The 19,348-nt window shown below is 48.7% G+C and overlaps 1 protein-coding gene across 1 annotated transcript in view; it reads right to left on the reverse strand.

The window, feature by feature from the left end:
- Nucleotides 1-14,733: 14,733 nt before the first annotated feature.
- The window catches only part of LOC128703429 (uncharacterized), a 64,826-nt gene continuing 60,211 nt past the window's right edge, over nt 14,734-19,348 (reverse strand). Inside the window, exon 4 of the mRNA XM_070104578.1 lies at nt 14,734-18,935. Within this exon, the coding sequence (XP_069960679.1) occupies nt 17,652-18,935 (1,284 nt within the window). The 3' untranslated portion in view covers nt 14,734-17,651. The remainder of the gene's footprint in view (nt 18,936-19,348) is intronic.

The following is a 19,348-nucleotide window of genomic DNA, read 5'->3' on the forward strand; positions in this document are numbered from 1 at the left end:
CAGCAGGTTAGATCCTTGGCTACTACTGGGCCCTGCTTATACAGCAGGTTATGTTCTGGGCTACCATAAGGCCCCACTTATACAGCAGGTTAGGTCCTGGGCTATTGAAGGGCCCTGCTTATACAGTAGCTTAGGTTCTGTGCTATTGTATGGTCCTGCTTATTCCATAGGTTAGGTTCAGGGCTACTGTAGGGTCCTGCTTACATAGCAGTTTAGGTTCTGGGCTACTGTAGGGCCGTCGTTACACAGCAGCATAGGTTCTGGGATACTGTAGGGCCCTGCTTACACAGCAGGCTAGGTTCTGGGCTACTGTAGGGCTCTGCTTACACAGCAGGCTAGGTTCTGGGCTACTGTAGGGCTCTGCTTACACAGCAGGCTAGGTTCTGGGCTACTGTAGGGCTCTGCTTACACAGCAGGCTAGGTTCTGGGCTACTGTAGGGCTCTGCTTACACAGCAGGCTAGGTTCTGGGCTACTGTAGGGCCATGCATGCACAGCAGGTTAGGTACTGGGCTGCTGTAGGGTGCTGCTTTTACAGCAGGTTAGGTTCTGGGGTACTGTAGGGCCCTGCTTACACAGCAGCTTAGATCATCGAACCAATCTAAATTCCATGTAATTATTTTGTAGTAGACCATTTTTCATTTACAACCTTCCTTAATGTCTTAGTAACTGTAACGAACAGCACAAAAAGTCTTCAATAACATATATTACTTCTTATTTTAAGTAGCATGTAAATCTTAGTAACTTAGTTTTGAGCCTAGTTTTGTATTAAATTATGAATATCTACTGTGATCTTTGTATGGTTCATCAGAAATAAATTACTGTTATTATTATTATTATTATTTTTTTTTTATTATCACACTGGCCGATTCCCACCAAGGCAGGGTGGCCCGAAAAAGAAAAACTTTCACCATCATTCACTCCATCACTGTCTTGCCAGAAGGGTGCTTTACACTACAGTCTTTAAACTGCAACATTAACACCCCTCCTTCAGAGTGCAGGCACTGTACTTCCCATCTCCAGGACTCAAGTCCGGCCTGCCGGTTTCCCTGAACCCCTTCATAAATGTTACTTTGCTCACACTCCAACAGCACGTCAAGTATTAAAAACCATTCGTCTCCATTCACTCCTATCAAACACGCTCATGCACGCCTGCTGGAAGTCCAAGCCCCTTGCACACAAAACCTCCTTTACCCCCTCCCTCCAACCTTTCCTAGGCCGACCCCTACCCCGCCTTCCTTCCACTACAGACTGATACACTCTTGAAGTCATTCTGTTTCGCTCCATTCTCTCTACATGTCCGAACCACCTCAACAACCCTTCCTCAGCCCTCTGGACAACAGTTTTGGTAATCCTGCACCTCCTCCTAACTTCCAAACTACGAATTCTCTGCATTATATTCACACCACACATTGCCCTCAGACATGACATCTCCACTGCCTCCAGCCTTCTCCTCACTGCAACATTCATCACCCATGCTTCACACCCATATAAGAGTGTTGGTAAAACTATACTCTCATACATTCCCCTCTTTGCCTCCAAGGACAAAGTTCTTTGTCTCCACAGACTCCTAAGTGCACCACTCACCCTTTTCCCCTCATCAATTCTATGATTCACCTCATCCTTCATAGACCCATCCGCTGACATGTCCACTCCCAAATATCTGAATACATTCACCTCCTCCATACTCTCTCCCTCCAATCTGATATCCAATCTTTCATCACCTAATATTTTTATCCTCATAACCTTACTCTTTCCTGTATTCACTTTTAATTTTCTTCTTTTGCATACCCTACCAAATTCATCCACCAATCTCTGCAACTTCTCTTCAGAATCTCCCAAGAGCACAGTGTCATCAGCAAAGAGCAACTGTGACAACTCCCACTTTATGTGTGATTCTTTATCTTTTAACTCCACGCCTCTTGTCAAGACCCTCGCATTTACTTCTCTTACAACCCCATCTATAAATATATTAAACAACCACGGTGACATCAGACATCCTTGTCTAAGGCTTACTTTTACTGGGAAATAATTTCCCTCTTTCCTATGTACTCTAACTTGAGCCTCACTATCCTCGTAAAAACTCTTCACTGCTTTCAGTAACCTACCTCCTACACCATACACTTGCAACATCTGCCACATTGCCCCCCCTATCCACCCTGTCATACGCCTTTTCCAAATCCATAAATGCCACAAAGACCTCTTTAGCCTTATCTAAATACTGTTCACTTATATGTTTCACTGTAAACACCTGGTCCACACACCCCCTACCTTTCCTAAAGCCTCCTTGTTCATCTGCTATCCTATTCTCAGTCTTACTTTTAATTCTTTCAATAATAACTCTACCATACACTTTACCAGGTATACTCAACAGAATTATCCCCCTATAATTTTTGCACTCTCTTTTGTCCCCTTTGCCTTTATACAAAGGAACTATGCATGCTCTTTGCCAATCCCATGGTACCTTACCCTCTTCCATACATTTATTAAATAATTGCACCAACCACTCCAAAACTATATCCCCACCTGCTTTTAACATTTCTATCTTTATCCCATCAATCCCGGCTGCCTTACCCCCCTTTCATTTTACCTACTGCCTCACGAACTTCCCCCACACTCACAACTGGCTCTTCCTCACTCCTACAAGATGTTATTCCTCCTTGCCCTATACACGAAATCACAGCTTCCCTATCTTCATCAACATTTAACAATTCCTCAAAATATTCCCTCCATCTTCCCAATACCTCTAACTCTCCATTTAATAACTCTCCTCTCCTATTTTTAACTGACAAATCCATTTGTTCTCTAGGCTTCCTTAACTTGTTAATCTCACTCCAAAACTTTTTCTTATTTTCAACAAAATTTGTTGATAACATCTCACCTACTCTCTCATTTGCTCTCTTTTTACATTGCTTCACCACTCTCTTAACCTCTCTCTTTTTCTCCATATACTCTTCCCTCCTTGCATCACTTCTACTTTGTAAAAACTTCTCATATGCTAACTTTTTCTCCCTTACTACTCTCTTTACATCATCATTCCACCAATCGCTCCTCTTCCCTCCCGCACCCACTTTCCTGTAACCACAAACTTCTGCTGAACACTCTAACACTACATTTTTAAACCTACCTCATACCTCTTCGACCCCATTGCCTATGCTCTCATTAGCCCATCTATCCTCCAATAGCTGTTTATATCTTACCCTAACTGCCTCGTCTTTTAGTTTATAAACCTTCACCTCTCTCTTCCCTGATGCTTCTATTCTCCTTGTATCCCATCTACCTTTTACTCTCAGTGTAGCTACAACTAGAAAGTGATCTGATATATCTGTGGCCCCTCTATAAACATGTACATCCTGAAGTCTACTCAACAGTCTTTTATTATTATTACTTTCATTATTACAGCCTCTCCTCACTTAGCAATGTACTCGTTTACCAACGACTCGATTTTACAATGGGCACTCTGACCAGTATTTATACCTAAATATTGTATATTAGAGCTGATTTTCTCTATTCTGTTTATTACAATATACAGTACACTACTGTATAAATATTTAATATACTAAAAATGATATAAACGGTGCAAAGGTGACATTAAAACAATATCAAAGATGGTTGACACAAAGACACTACCATTATAGTATGCTCCTCACTTAGCGACGAATTTGTTTACCAACGTGGTCTTAGGAATGGAACTCTGACGTTAAGTGAGGAGAGGCAATGTTATTATTCTTATTATTGCTATCTTTATTACTGCCAATATTATTATTATTATTATTGCATACAGAAGGCAAAATGAAACAGACAATCATTCCAGCATTCATGGGAAGGTGCTAAACCCACAAGATTCACCCAGTACGAGAAGACACAAACAAGATTCACTCACGTACCTTCACTTAGTAGCAACTGATGTAAGACTATCATCCAGGGACACTGTGACGTGTTACACGTTACTTCTGTTACATTCGTACTATGTCGCCCGAATGACCTCCGACTGAAATTCGAGATTTAATAAAGTTTCTCTATTCCATTTTGATATTCCTAACCTATAAATCTTTGTAAATATTTAGGAGAAATTTACAAATGATTTTACAAAGGGATGTTGATTTTTTACAATGATTTACGGCACAATTCGGAGTATGTCGCTGTAACGGTATAATGCTAAACAATTTAAAACTAGTGTGTGGACAGTGACAGTGTCATACACTGGTGTGTGGACAGTGACAGTGTCATACACTGGTGTCTGGACAGTGACAGTGTCATACACTGGAGTCTGGACAGAGACAGTGTCATACACTGGTGTCTGGACAGTGACAGTGTCATACACTGGTGTCTGAACAGTGACAGTGTCATACACTAGTGTCTGGACAGTGACAGTGTCATACACTGGTGTCTAGACAGTGACAGTGTCATACACTGGTGTCTGGACAGTGACAGTGTCATACACTGGTGTGTGGACAGTGACAGTGTCATACACTGGTGTGTGAACAGTGATAGTGTCATACACTGGTGTGTGGACAGTGACAGTGTCATACACTGGTGTGTGGACAGTAACAGTGTCATACACTGGTGTCTCGACAGTGACAGTGACATACACTGGTGTATGGACAGTGACAGTGTCATACACTGGTGTCTAGACAGTGACAGTGTCATACACTGGTGTGTGGACAGTGTCATACACTGGTGTGTGGACAGTGACAGTGTCATACACTGGTGTGTGGACAGTGACAGTGTCATACACTGGTGTGTGGACAGTGACAGTGTCATACACTGGTGTCTGGACAGTGACAGTGTCATACACTGGTGTGTGGACAGTGACAGTGTCATACACTGGTGTGTGGACAGTGACAGTGTCATACACTGGTGTGTGGACAGTAACAGTGTCATACACTGGTGTGTGGACAGTGACAGTGTCATACACTGGTGTGTGGACAGTGACAGTGTCATACACTGGTGTGTGAACAGTGACAGTGTCATACACTGGTGTATGGACAGTGACAGTGACATACACTGGTGTCTGGACAGTGACAGTGTCATACACTGGTGTCTGGACAGTGACAGTGTCATACACCGGTGTCTGGACAGTGACAGTGACATACACTGGTGTCTGGACAGTGACAGTGACATACACCGGTGTCTGGACAGTGACAGTGATATACACTGGTGTATGGACAGTGACAGTGACATACACTGGTGTCTGGACAGTGACAGTGACATACACCGGTGTCTGGACAGTGACAGTGACATACACTGGTGTATGGACAGTGACAGTGACATACACTGGTGTCTGGACAGTGACAGTGATATACACTGGTGTATGGACAGTGACAGTGACATACACTGGTGTCTGGACAGTGACAGTGACATACACCGGTGTCTGGACAGTGACAGTGACATACACTGGTGTATGGACAGTGACAGTGACATACACTGGTGTCTGGACAGTGACATACACTGGTGTCTGGACAGTGACAGTGACATACACCGGTGTCTGGACAGTGACAGTGACATACACCGGTGTCTGGACAGTGACAGTGACATACACCGGTGTCTGGACAGTGACAGTGACATACACCGGTGTCTGGACAGTGACAGTGACATACACCGGTGTCTGGACAGTGACAGTGACATACACCGGTGTCTGGACAGTGACAGTGACATACACCGGTGTCTGGACAGTGACAGTGACATACACTGGTGTATGGACAGTGACATACACCGGTGTCTGGACTGACAGTGACATACACTGGTGTATGGACAGTGACAGTGACATACACCGGTGTCTGGACAGTGACAGTAATATACACTGGTGTATGGACAGTGACAGTGACATACACCGGTGTCTGGACAGTGACAGTGATATATACTGGTGTCTGGACAGTGACAGTGATATATACTGGTGTCTGGACAGTGACAGTGACATACACTGGTGTCTGGACAGTGACAGTGTCATACACTGGTGTCTGGACAGTGACAGTGACATACACTGGTGTCTGGACAGTGACAGTGTCATACACTGGTGTCTGGACAGTGACAGTGATATATACTGGTGTCTGGACAGTGACAGTGATATATACTGGTGTCTGGACAGTGACAGTGACATACACTGGTGTCTGGACAGTGACAGTGTCATACACTGGTGTCTGGACAGTGACAGTGACATACACTGGTGTCTGGACAGTGACAGTGTCATACACTGGTGTCTGGACAGTGACAGTGATATATACTGGTGTGTGGACAGTGACAGTGACATACACTGGTGTCTGGACAGTGACAGTGTCATACACTGGTGTCTGGACAGACAGTGATATATACTGGTGTGTGGACAGTGACAGTGTCATACACTGGTGTCTGGACAGTGACAGTGTCATACACTGGTGTCTGGACAGTGACAGTGACATACACTGGTGTCTGGACAGTGACAGTGTCATACACTGGTGTCTGGACAGTGACAGTGACATACACTGGTGTCTGGACAGTGACAGTGTCATACACTGGTGTCTGGACAGTGACAGTGACATACACTGGTGTCTGGACAGTGACAGTGACATACACCGGTGTCTGGACAGTGACAGTGACATACACCGGTGTCTGGACAGTGACAGTGACATACACTGGTGTCTGGACAGTGACAGTGACATACACCGGTGTCTGGACAGTGACAGTGACATACACTGGTGTCTGGACAGTGACAGTGACATACACCAGTGGTGTCTGGACAGTAACAGTGACATACACTGGTGTGTGGACAGTGACAGTGTCATACACTGGTGTCTGGACAGTGACAGTGACATACACTGGTGTCTGGACAGTGACAGTGTCATACACTGGTGTCTGGACAGTGACAGTGACATACACTGGTGTCTGGACAATGACAGTGACATACACCGGTGTCTGGACAGTGACAGTGACATACACCGGTGTCTGGACAGTGACAGTGACATACACCGGTGTCTGGACAGTGACAGTGACATACACCGGTGTCTGGACAGTGACAGTGACATACACTGGTGTCTGGACAGTGACAGTGTCATACACTGGTGTCTGGACAGTGACAGTGACATACACTGGTGTCTGGACAGTGACAGTGTCATACACTGGTGTTTACCTGGAGTTTACCTGGAGAGAGTTTCGGGGGTCAACGCCCCCGCGGCCCGGTCTGTGACCAGGCCTCCTGGTGGATCAGCGCCTGATCAACCAGGCTGTTGCTGCTGGCTGCACGCAAACCAACGTACGAGCCACAGCCCGGCTGATCAGGAACTGACTTTAGGTGCTTGTCCAGTGCCAGCTTGAAGACTGCCAGGGGTCTGTTGGTAATCCCCCTTATGTGTGCTGGGAGGCAGTTGAACAGTCTCGGTCCCCTGACACTTATTGTATGGTCTCTTAACGTGCTAGTGACACCCCTGCTTTTCATTGGGGGGATGGTGCATCGTCTGCCAAGTCTTTTGCTTTCGTAGTGAGTGATTTTCGTGTGCAAGTTCGGTACTAGTCCCTCTAGGATTTTCCAGGTGTATATAATCATGTATCTCTCCCTCCTGCGTTCCAGGGAATACAGGTTTAGAAACCTCAAGCGCTCCCAGTAATTGAGGTGTTTTATCTCCGTTATGCGCGCCGTGAAAGTTCTCTGTACATTTTCTAGGTCGGCAATTTCACCTGCCTTGAAAGGTGCTGTTAGAGTGCAGCCTGGACAGTGACAGTGTCATACACTGGTGTCTGGACAGTGACAGTGACATACACTGATGTCTGGACAGTGACAGTGTCATACACTGGTGACTGGACAGTGACAGTGACATACACTGGTGTCTGGACAGTGACAGTGACATACACCGGTGTCTGGACAGTGACAGTGACATACACCGGTGTCTGGACAGTGACAGTGACATACACTGGTGTCTGGACAGTGACAGTGACATACACCGGTGTCTGGACAGTGACAGTGACATACACTGGTGTCTGGACAGTGACAGTGACATACACCAGTGGTGTCTGGACAGTAACAGTGACATACACTGGTGTGGACAGTGACAGTGTCATACACTGGTGTCTGGACAGTGACAGTGACATACACTGGTGTCTGGACAGTGACAGTGTCATACACTGGTGTCTGGACAGTGACAGTGACATACACTGGTGTCTGGACAATGACAGTGACATACACCGGTGTCTGGACAGTGACAGTGACATACACCGGTGTCTGGACAGTGACAGTGACATACACCGGTGTCTGGACAGTGACAGTGACATACACCGGTGTCTGGACAGTGACAGTGACATACACTGGTGTCTGGACAGTGACAGTGTCATACACTGGTGTCTGGACAGTGACAGTGACAGTGACATACACTGGTGTGTGGACAGTGACAGTGACATACACTGGTGTCTGGACAGTGACAGTGACATACACTGGTGTCTGGACAGTGACAGTGTCATACACTGGTGTATGGACAGTGACAGTGACATACACTGGTGTCTGGACAGTGACAGTGTCATACACTGGTGTCTGGACAGTGACAGTGACATACACTGGTGTCTGGACAATGACAGTGACATACACCAGTGTCTGGACAGTGACAGTGACATACACCGGTGTCTGGACAGTGACAGTGACATACACCGGTGTCTGGACAGTGACAGTGACATACACTGGTGTCTGGACAGTGACAGTGACATACACTGGTGTCTGGACAGTGACAGTGTCATACACTGGTGTCTGGACAGTGACATACACCGGTGTCTGGACAGTGACAGTGTCATACACTGGTGTCTGGACAGTGACAGTGTCATACACTGGTGTCTGGACAGTGACAGTGTCATACACTGGTGTCTGGACAGTGACAGTGTCATACACTGGTGTCTGGACAGTGACAGTGTCATACACTGGTGTCTGGACAGTGACAGTGTCATACACTGGTGTCTGGACAGTGACAGTGTCATACACTGGTGTCTGGACAGTGACAGTGTCATACACTGGTGTCTGGACAGTGACAGTGTCATACACTGGTGTCTGGACAGTGACAGTGACATACACCGGTGTCTGGACAGTGACAGTGTCATACACTGGTGTCTGGACAGTGACAGTGACATACACCGGTGTCTGGACAGTGACAGTGACATACACTGGTGTCTGGACAGTGACAGTGACAGTGACATACACTTCATACCTCAGCTTCTCGGGGTGAAGTATTAATCAGGTTTGATCCGAGGAAGACAAGGAGAAGCTCAACTTCCTCGGATCAAGTCTTGTCTCTCTGTGTGTTGGTATATAAGGGCCACTGACAGCACACGCCGGGGTGTCCAGTCCGGTTTATCGATGCGACCAGAAAAGGAACAAAAGTTCCTTTGTAAATAGAGATAGAAATTGAAGTTTCCAATTAGATCCTGTGGACGCCCTTGCTAAGCTCCAGCAGAGAGGGACGCCCTTGCTAAGCTCCAGCAGAGAGGGACGCCCTTGCTAAGCTCCAGCAGAGAGGGACGCCCTTGCTAAGTTCCAGCAGAGAGGGACGCCCTTGCTAAGCTCCAGCAGAGAGGGACGCCCTTGCTAAGTTCCAGCAGAGAGGGACGCCCTTGCTAAGTTCCAGCAGAGAGGGACGCCCTTGCTAAGCTCCAGCAGAGAGGGACGCCCTTGCTTAACTCCAGCAGAGAGGGACGCCCTTGCTAAGTTCCAGCAGAGAGGGACGCCCTTGCTAAACTCCAGCAGAGAGGGACGCCCTTGCCAAGCTCCAGCAGAGAGGGCCGCCATTGCCAAGCTCCAGCAGAGAGAGACGCCCTTGCCAAGCTCCAGCAGAGAGGGACGCCCTTGCCAAGCTCCAGCAGAGAGAGACGCCATTGCCAAGCTCCAGCACAGAGGGACCCCCTTGCCAAGCTCCAGCAGAGAGAGACGCCCTTGCCAAGCTCCAGCAGAGAGGGACGCCCTTGCTAAGCTCAAGCATAGAGAGACGCCCTTGCCAAGCTCCAGCAGAGAGGGACGCCCTTGCCAAGCTCCAGCAGAGAGGGACGCCCTTGCCAAGCTCCAGCAGAGAGGGACCCCCTTGCCAAGCTCCAGCAGAGGGACGCCCTTGCTAAGCTCCAGCAGAGAGGGACGCCTTTGCCAAGTTCCAGCAGAGGGACGCCCTTGCTAAGTTCCAGCAGAGAGGGACGCCCTTGCTAAGTTCCAGCAGAGGGACGCCCTTGCTAAGTTCCAGCAGAGGGACGCCCTTGCCAAGCTCCAGCAGAGGGGGACGCCCTTGCCAAGCTCCAGCAGAGGGGGACGCCCTTGCCAAGCTCCAACAGAGGGGGACGCCCTTGCCAAGCTCCAGCAGAGGGACGCCCTTGCCAAGCTCCAGCAGAGAGGGACGAAGTTGCCAAGCTCCAGCAGAGAAGGACGCCCTTGCTAAGCTCCAGCAGAGGGACGCCCATGCTGAGCTCCAGCAGAGGGACGCCCTTGCTAAGCTCCAGCAGAGAGGGACCCCCTTGCCAAGCTCCAGCAGAGAGGGACGCCCTTTCCAAGCCCCAGCAGAGGGACGCCCTTGCCAAGCTCCAGCAAAGAGGGACGCTCTTGCCAAGCCCCAGCAGAGGGACGCCCTTGCCAAGCTCCAGCAGAGAGGACCGCCCTTGCCAAGCTCCAGCAGAGAGGGACGCCCTTGCTAAGCTCCAGCAGAGAGGGAGGCCATTGCTAAGCTCCAGCAGAGAGGGACGCCTTTGCTAAGCTCCAGCAGAGGGACGCCCTTGCTAAGTTCCAGCAGAGAGGGACGCCCTTGCTAAGTTCCAGCAGAGGGACGCCCTTACTAAGCTCCAGCAGAGGGACGCCCTTGCTAAGTTCCAGCAGAGAGGGATGCCCTTGCTAAGTTCCAGCAGAGAGGGACGCCCATGCTAAGTTCCAGCAGAGAGGGACGCCCTTGCTAAGTTCCAGCACAGAGGGACGCCCTTGCTAAGCTCCAGCAGAGGGACGTCCTTGCTAAGTTCCAACACAGAGGGACGCCCTTGCTAAGCTCCAGCAGACAGGGACGCACTTGCTAAGCTCCAGCAGACAGGGACGCCCTTGCTAATTTCCAGCAGAGAGGGACGCCCTTGCTAAGCTCCAGCAGAGAGGGACGCCCTTGCTAAGCTCCAGCAGAGAGGGACGCCCTTGCTGAGCTCCAGCAGAGAGGGACGCCCTTGCTAAGCTCCAGCAGAGAGGGACGCCCTTGCTAAGCTCCAGCAGAGAGGGACCCCCTTGCCAAGCTCCAGCAGAGAGGGACCCCTTGCCAAGCTCCAGCAGAGAGGGACGCCCTTTCCAAGCTCCAGCAGAGGGACGCCCTTGCCAAGCTCCAGCAGAGAGGGACGCTCTTGCCAAGCCCCAGCAGAGGGACGCCCTTGCCAAGCTCCAGCAGAGGACTGCCCTTGCCAAGCTCCAGCAGAGGGACGCCCTTGCTAAGCTCCAGCAGAGAGGGACGCCCTTGCTAAGCTCCAGCAGAGAGGGACGCCTTTGCTAAGCTCCAGCAGAGGGACGCCCTTGCTAAGTTCCAGCAGAGAGGGACGCCCTTGCTAAGTTCCAGCAGAGGGACGCCCTTACTAAGCTCCAGCAGAGGGACGACCTTGCTAAGTTCCAGCAGAGAGGGATGCCCTTGCTAAGTTCCAGCAGAGAGGGACGCCCTTGCTAAGTTCCAGCAGAGGGACGCCCTTGCTAAGTTCCAGCAGAGAGGGACGCCCTTGCTAAGCTCCAGCAGAGAGGGACGCCCTTACTAAGTTCCAGCAGAGAGGGACGCCCTTGCTAAGCTCCAGCAGAGAGGGACGCCTTTGCTAAGCTCCAGCAGAGAGGGACGCCCTTGCTGAGCTCCAGCAGTGGGACGCCCTTGCTAAGCTCCAGCAGAGAGGGACGCCCTTGCTAATCTCCAGCAGAGAGGGACCCCCTTGCCAAGCTCCAGCAGAGAGGGACCCCTTGCCAAGCTCCAGCAGAGAGGGACGCCCTTTCCAAGCACCAGCAGAGGGACGCCCTTGCCAAACTCCAGCAGAGAGGACCGCCCTTGCCAAACTCCAGCAGAGAGGACCGCCCTTGCCAAGCTCCAGCAGAGAGGGACGCCCTTGCTAAGCTCCAGCAGAGAGGGACGCCCTTGCTAAGCTCCAGCAGAGAGGGACGCCCTTGCTAAGTTCCAGCAGAGAGGGACGCCCTTGCTAAGTTCCAGCAGAGAGGGACGCCCTTGCTAAGTTCCAGCAGAAAGGGACGCCCTTGCTAAGTTCCAGCAGAGAGGGACGCCCTTGCTAAGTTCCAGCAGAGAGACGCCCTTGCTAAGCTCCAGCAGAGAGGGACGCCCTTGCTAAGTTCCAGCAGAGGGGGACGCCCTTGCCAAGCTCCAGCAGAGGGGGACGCCCTTGCCAAGCTCCAGCAGAGGGGGACGCCCTTGCCAAGCTCCAGCAGAGGGACGCCCTTGCCAAGCTCCAGCAGAGAGGGACGAAGTTGCCAAGCTCCAGCAGAGAGGGACGCCCTTGCTAAGCTCCAGCAGAGAGGGACGCCCTTGCTGAGCTCCAGCAGAGAGGGACCCCCTTGCCAAGCTCCAGCAGAGAGGGACGCCCTTGCCAAGCTCCAGCAGAGGGACGCCCTTGCCAAGCTCCAGCAGAGAGGGCCCCCTTGCCAAGCTCCAGCAGAGAGGGACGCCCTTTCCAAGCCCCAGCAGAGGGACGCCCTTGCCAAGCTCCAGCAGAGAGGGACGCTCTTGCCAAGCCCCAGCAGAGGGACGCCCTTGCTAAGCTCCAGCAGAGAGGACCGCCCTTGCCAAGCTCCAGCAGAGGGACGCCCTTGCCAAGCTCCAGCAGAGGGGGACGCCCTTGCCAAGCTCCAGCAGAGGGGGACGCCCTTGCCAAGCTCCAGCAGAGGGACGCCCTTGCCAAGCTCCAGCAGAGAGGGACGAAGTTGCCAAGCTCCAGCAGAGAGGGACGCCCTTGCTAAGCTCCAGCAGAGAGGAACGCCCTTGCTGAGCTCCAGCAGAGAGGGACCCCCTTGCCAAGCTCCAGCAGAGAGGGACGCCCTTGCCAAGCTCCAGCAGAGGGACGCCCTTGCCAAGCTCCAGCAGAGAGGGACCCCTTGCCAAGCTCCAGCAGAGAGGGACGCCCTTTCCAAGCCCCAGCAGAGGGACGCCCTTGCCAAGCTCCAGCAGAGAGGGACGCTCTTGCCAAGCCCCAGCAGAGGGACGCCCTTGCTAAGCTCCAGCAGAGAGGACCGCCCTTGCCAAGCTCCAGCAGAGGGACGCCCTTGCCAAGCTCCAGCAGAGAGGACCGCTCTTGCCAAGCTCCAGCAGAGAGGGACGCCATTGCCAAGCCCCAGCAGAGAGGGACGCCCTTGCCAAGCCCCAGCATAGAGGGACGCGCTTGCCAAGCCCCAGCAGAGAGGGACGCTCTTGCCAAGCCCCAGCAGAGGGACGCCCTTGCCAAGCCCCAGCAGAGAGGGACGCCCACACTCCAACCTGAGTCCAGTAACCGGCTTCCCACCAGAGACCGTTAAAGAATTTTCCGCAGAGCGGAAAAAAATGAAGCTGGCTAAATTAAGCTGATGACCAGGTGCCCCTCCTGTAGAGTGCCAGGTACCCCTCCTGTAGAGTGCCAGGTGCCCCTCCTGTAGAGTGCCAGGTGCCCCTCCTGTAGAGTGCCAGGTGCCCCTCCTGTAGAGTTCCAGGTGCCCCTCCTGTAGAGTGCCAGATGAACCTCCTGAAGAATGCTAGGTGCCCCTCCTGTAGAGTGCCAGGTGCCCCTCCTGTAGAGTGCCCGGCGGGCTAAATAGATGAGGACAAGCGTCCCAGTGAGAACGGGGGAAATTTGTCACTGATACTCAGGCGAGAGAGAGACGTCCACACCCGACGAAGGCTGACGCAGAAGTGCCTCGGATCAAGTCTTGACCAGCAGTATATTGCTTCATGTTATTGTATTATAGGTCCACTAGGACCTGGTACCGTAATGAACCCTTCCTGCCAGGTGTCCAACAATACGCTCCATATTTAATGAAATTAAGCAAGTATATAAGTAAGTAAGTAATTAAGCAAGTAAGTAAGTTAATTTACACACAGGTACACATAAGTTCAATTATCATACATAGTGTAAATTACCCAGGATAAGCCAAAAAATGTCAGGCAAAGTGACTTATTTCCATTGGGGTCATTGTGAAATATTACTTAATTCCTAGCATTATGTACCTGAGAGTTAGTAACCCAGGATAACCCACTAAGACTCATGATCATACATAGGCTTTAATCTTCTTTTTCGACTGGTAGATCACCCAGCTCACACACTGAGGTCCGTGGTTCGATCCTCGGTACGGCTGGAATTATTATTTCAATCAAGGGGGAAGCGCTAAACCCGGAGGATTATACAGCGCCTGGGGGGGATGTGGAAGGCATTCAGGCTTAATTTGGGGAACTGGAGCACAGATCCAATTCCCTAAATCAAGAGCCCGTCACCAACATCAAGGAACCTTCCTTGAGGGGGATACGGCTGGAAACATTAGGACGCGTTTCCATAAGACACCTGCTGTCACTGTTCACCTAACAGTAAACTAGGTACCTGGGCGTTAGTTGACTGGTGTGGGTCGCATCTTGGGGACAAACCTGACTTAATTTGCACGAAATGCTCTACATAACAAGGAACTTTCTATATAATATGTCATAAGTGTGAGCTATGGTCTGTATAAGTTGTATCATGTACTGGTAGAAATAAATATTATTATTATCATTATTATTATAAGGTGGTTAAATAACAGACATTAATTTCTAAGGTGGTTAAATAACAGACATTAATTTCTAAGGTGGTGTTTATTGCACGGGTCACTAAGACAGTGTAGGGAGTCTCAGACACAATACTTTTATTAATGAAGGGCAGAGATGTAGCGACAACCTTATAAAGACAACGTTTCTCCCTGTGTAGAGCTTTATCCAGTCATGATCAGGCTCTAACTGCAGTATATAGAGGCCAGGAGCTGTGACTTGACCCCTGCAACCACAAATAGGTGAGTATCTCTCAGTGCACATGCTGATCTAAGTAAAAACAATAATTATAATCATTGCCATATTTTTAAAGGGGTGGAGAGGTAAGCCAGCGGAAGGTCTCGGTCAGATGACCAAAAGCTCCAGCTGTGGATCGTTATATGACTAAGACCAGCTTCAGGAAACACTTGTCCTGCTACCTGATTAATATTATACCTATCTACCATATGCTGTACTGTTCTCAAGAGTGTTAGAACACACTGACTCCAGACCGAGGGACTGATTACTTCAAACTTCTCGTCTTCCACCGTCCTTCTCTGTATTGGACTGAAGAAACCACTGGTTGGCAAAACGTTTCCTCTGTAAAGCCCTACACTGAGCAAAACGTTGTCCCAAACAAAACCTGGTTTAATAACCTTTTTCTTGACCCCAGTATTGTTGTTATCACGTCATACACAGCAATATTTTTGTGCACAGGGCAGTACAAAAGTGTGCACACACAAGCACGCACAGGTACACATACACACAGGTGCACGCAGGGACACACACACACACACACACACAGGTGCATACAGGTGCATACAGATACACACACAGGTGCACACAGGTACACACACACAGGTGCACATAGATACACACACCCAGGTGCACACAGATACACACACACAGGTGCACACAGGTGCACACAGATACACACACACAGGTGCACACAGGGACATGTCAACATAGTATTTAAGAATGGTTCTTCAACTCAATTCATTTGCAAGATTTAGTAAAATTTATAAAATACAGTAAGAAACCAGTATAATAAACATGACCACGAACACGAAGAAATAAAAATTTGGACCTCCCGGGCGCTTTCGTGAGCTGATCCACACATCTTCAGAGCGAGAAAATGTCGCTGAAGTTGACTATAGAAAGTATTTAAAATTTCCTGCACCAATATTTTCACATTGTGATATTTTTTTCGGAGATACGACACACAAAAAGAATATTTTTGTTAATCACAGTTCTGATATAACCCATTTCGACAGCTACACCCTCAGGGTTTAAAATTAAACCTTATCACATTTTTCTAGTATCGTTCAATATGTCACGAAGTATCGTTCACGTGTCCACATCTGGAGTTTTTTTATCAATATTGAAAAAAATTGGACAAAACTGCCCATTGAGATTATTTTAAGCACGAAATAAATATAGGTACGAATTCTCCATGCAAATATTACTGCATGAGGGACGCCATGAAGGACGCCACGAGGGACGCCATGAGGGACGCCACTTGTACTCTGATGCACAATAACCAGGACTCAGGTCCACCCTAACAATGTGAAGAGTGGCCAGAGGCGTCCTGTGTTACATATATATTATATCTGGTCTACCATACATATCTGTTGGCTATTTGGTCTTGTTCGGCCTCAGACCATTAACGTTATGACTCTCAAGTTGGTCTTGTGTTGGGAGTTTTATATTCTCGACCCCATGGCCATGTGCATATACACAGAGACGTATACATCTCTCAGTGTATATACACAGAGAAGTGTAAATCTCTCAGTGTATATACACAGAGACGTATACATCTCTCAGTGTATATACACAGAGAAGTGTAAATCTCTCAGTGTATATACACAGAGACGTATACATCTCTCAGTGTATATACACAGAGAAGTGTAAATCTCTCAGTGTATATACACAGAGACGTATACATCTCTCAGTGTATATACACAGAGAAGTGTAAATCTCTCAGTGTATATACACAGAGACGTATACATCTCTTAGTGCACATATACAGAGATGTGTAAATCTCTCAGTGTATATACACAGAGACGTATACATCTCTCAGTGTATATATACAGAGATGTGTAAATCTCTCAGTGTATATACACAGAGACGTATACATCTCTTAGTGTATATACACAGAGACGTATACATCTCTTAGTGTATATACACAGAGACGTACACATCTCTCAGTGTATATACACAGAGAAGTGTAAATCTCTCAGTGTATATACACAGATACGTATACATCTCTCAGTGTATATACACAGAGAGATTGATAATTTTAATCCATATTTCGGGTAATACAGTAGTCCTGACTGGTTGATGTACAGGTGATGTGTAGCCTTAATAAGCTTCGTGTAGTCGATAGGATTGAAACCTAGATACCGAGCTCCTTATAAGGCCACCAGAGACATGACCCTAGTCTGTCCACGGCTCATTCTCCCAAAATTTACAGAAGTTTCTTCCTGCAGACTTCTGGCTTCCATTCTAGCACATTCAGCGTGATTCATCTTCTTGAGATCATCCCCTGGAGTTCATACATTGTACTCATCAGCTGTAGCTCACTTCAAGGAGCTCATCTGCTTCTGCTCATTCATTGCAGCTCAAAGCTGCTTCGTCAAGGCTGAGGGACTGATTTTCTCATTTTTACCTCTCTACTCCTGGTGTCTCCAGTATTCACTCGCCTTTCTATCCATCCATTTAAGTTAGATAATGTATTTCATCAACTGTAGGTTATTCCTTCAAGTCACCCACTGTGACTCGCCTATATGTCAGTATCAAACACTGTTTTTGGGTCTTCTAATAACTATTGAGCACTAAAAACTTATTCCTGCAATCTGACCAGCCAGATTTTGATTAAGAAGATATATGTTAAGTGCCCAGCACGTTGTGTTGTGTAATCCCAAGAACTTATTTCTATTGGTATTCACAGCTGGGGTTTTGTAGTGCAGAGTTCAGCCATAAAGTGCATATCTTGTGTTTCTTGAAGCGGTTCTGGAAGAAATGTAACCAGCAGGACGAACTCTTGTGCTTGAAGATGAAGAGGACGAAGACACTGAAGAGGTTGATCTTATTATGGGAGAAACTGTTACGGAGGTTGACCTGGACGTTGAGGATCTGTACTTAGGAGGTGAAGGGCTTGTGGAGGGAGGTGGCGCTGCTGAAGACATGTTCCCGAAGGCTGTTCTGTAGTAGCGGAAGTTGGAGAACTCTTCACGTCCAGGATCTGCTGCCGGCGGCCGTATCCTCCTGCTGTTGGAGAAGAATGTTGACCCTCTACTGCTGGTATATCTTTCTCTGTTGCTGGTGTGACTTTCTCTGTTGTTGGTGTGACTGATATTGCTGCTACTCTCACTGGAGTCACCGAGATAATTTTTATTCTTAAGGGAGGTCGATGTAGAGTCTTGGTTCCTGGTAGCAGTTGAGTACATTGAAGGATGCTGTCTAGATCGACTGCTGGCCCCAAAACGTTGTTCATATGTGGTCTTAGTGGAGGCTGTTACACCTGAAGAGTCTCTTCGCCAGTCATAGTGAGCAAATGGGTCGTCAACTCCATCATACAGTTCATCAACCTCATCATCTCTTAATGTCTCTTGACGGATAGCTCTTGTTGATGACGATTCAATCCTGGAAGGATTCTGGAACCTGGAAAATCCTGAGGTATGGTCATGGTTGGATTTATGTGAAACAGAGCTGCTGATACTGACCACAGGTTTCCCCACCTTAAAAGCCGGAGGAAAACTGAGGAAGGGACGTGAAGTGGTGATCAGAGGCGCTGTGTTGGTAATAGTTGTTGTACTTGTAGTAGTCGGTTTAGGAGTCGTTGTGGTAGTAGTAGTAGTAGTAGTAGTGGTGGTAGTAGTAGTAGTAGTAGTAGTCACAGGTGTTGTGAATGGAGTTGCCGTAGAACTAGTGGTACTACCATCTTGTGATTTACCCTGTCTACTCCTCGCTCGCTCGTACCGCTGTCTACCATCCTGGTCATAATAGTCTAACCCATAATCGGGTCTATTTCTTGACTGCGTGTCACTATACTCATCATACATGTACTCATAGTAAGAGAGCGGCTTCTCATACTCATACACAGCTTCAGTTGTAGTTTCAGCCTCCCTGAAGAGATCATTCTTGCTGTAGTATCTCGTCGATCTCTTACAGTCTATCTCCCACCAGTTCGTACAAATAAAATTCTGTTGATCAAACACCGTATTGTTGGGACACACGAACCGGAAGTCGCGGATCTGAAAAAAATACAATTGAATATTATAAATACTATTGACATCTGCAGTGAAATCAAGAATTATTATTATTAGTAGTAGTAAATACCTTTGTAACTTGTCATGATTGTGACCAGACTTACCTGGAGTTCAGTACCTTTGTAACTTGCTCAGCTATCAAAACTTTGGAGTCCAGTCCCTGGACCAATTATGTACCTCTGTAATCTTTTGACTACCGCCCACAGGATGGGTCTGGGGTGACTACCGCCCACAGGATGGGTCTGGGGTGACTACCGTCCACAGGATGGGTATGGGGTGACTACCGCCCACAGGATGGGTCTGGGGTGACTACCGTCCACAGGATGGGTCTGGGGTGACTACCGCCCACAGGATGGGTCTGGGGTGACTACCGCCCACAGGATGGGTCTGGGGTGACT

Source organism: Cherax quadricarinatus, chromosome 93 (assembly GCF_038502225.1).
Source record: "Cherax quadricarinatus isolate ZL_2023a chromosome 93, ASM3850222v1, whole genome shotgun sequence".
Classification (NCBI taxonomy): Eukaryota; Metazoa; Arthropoda; class Malacostraca; order Decapoda; family Parastacidae; genus Cherax; species Cherax quadricarinatus.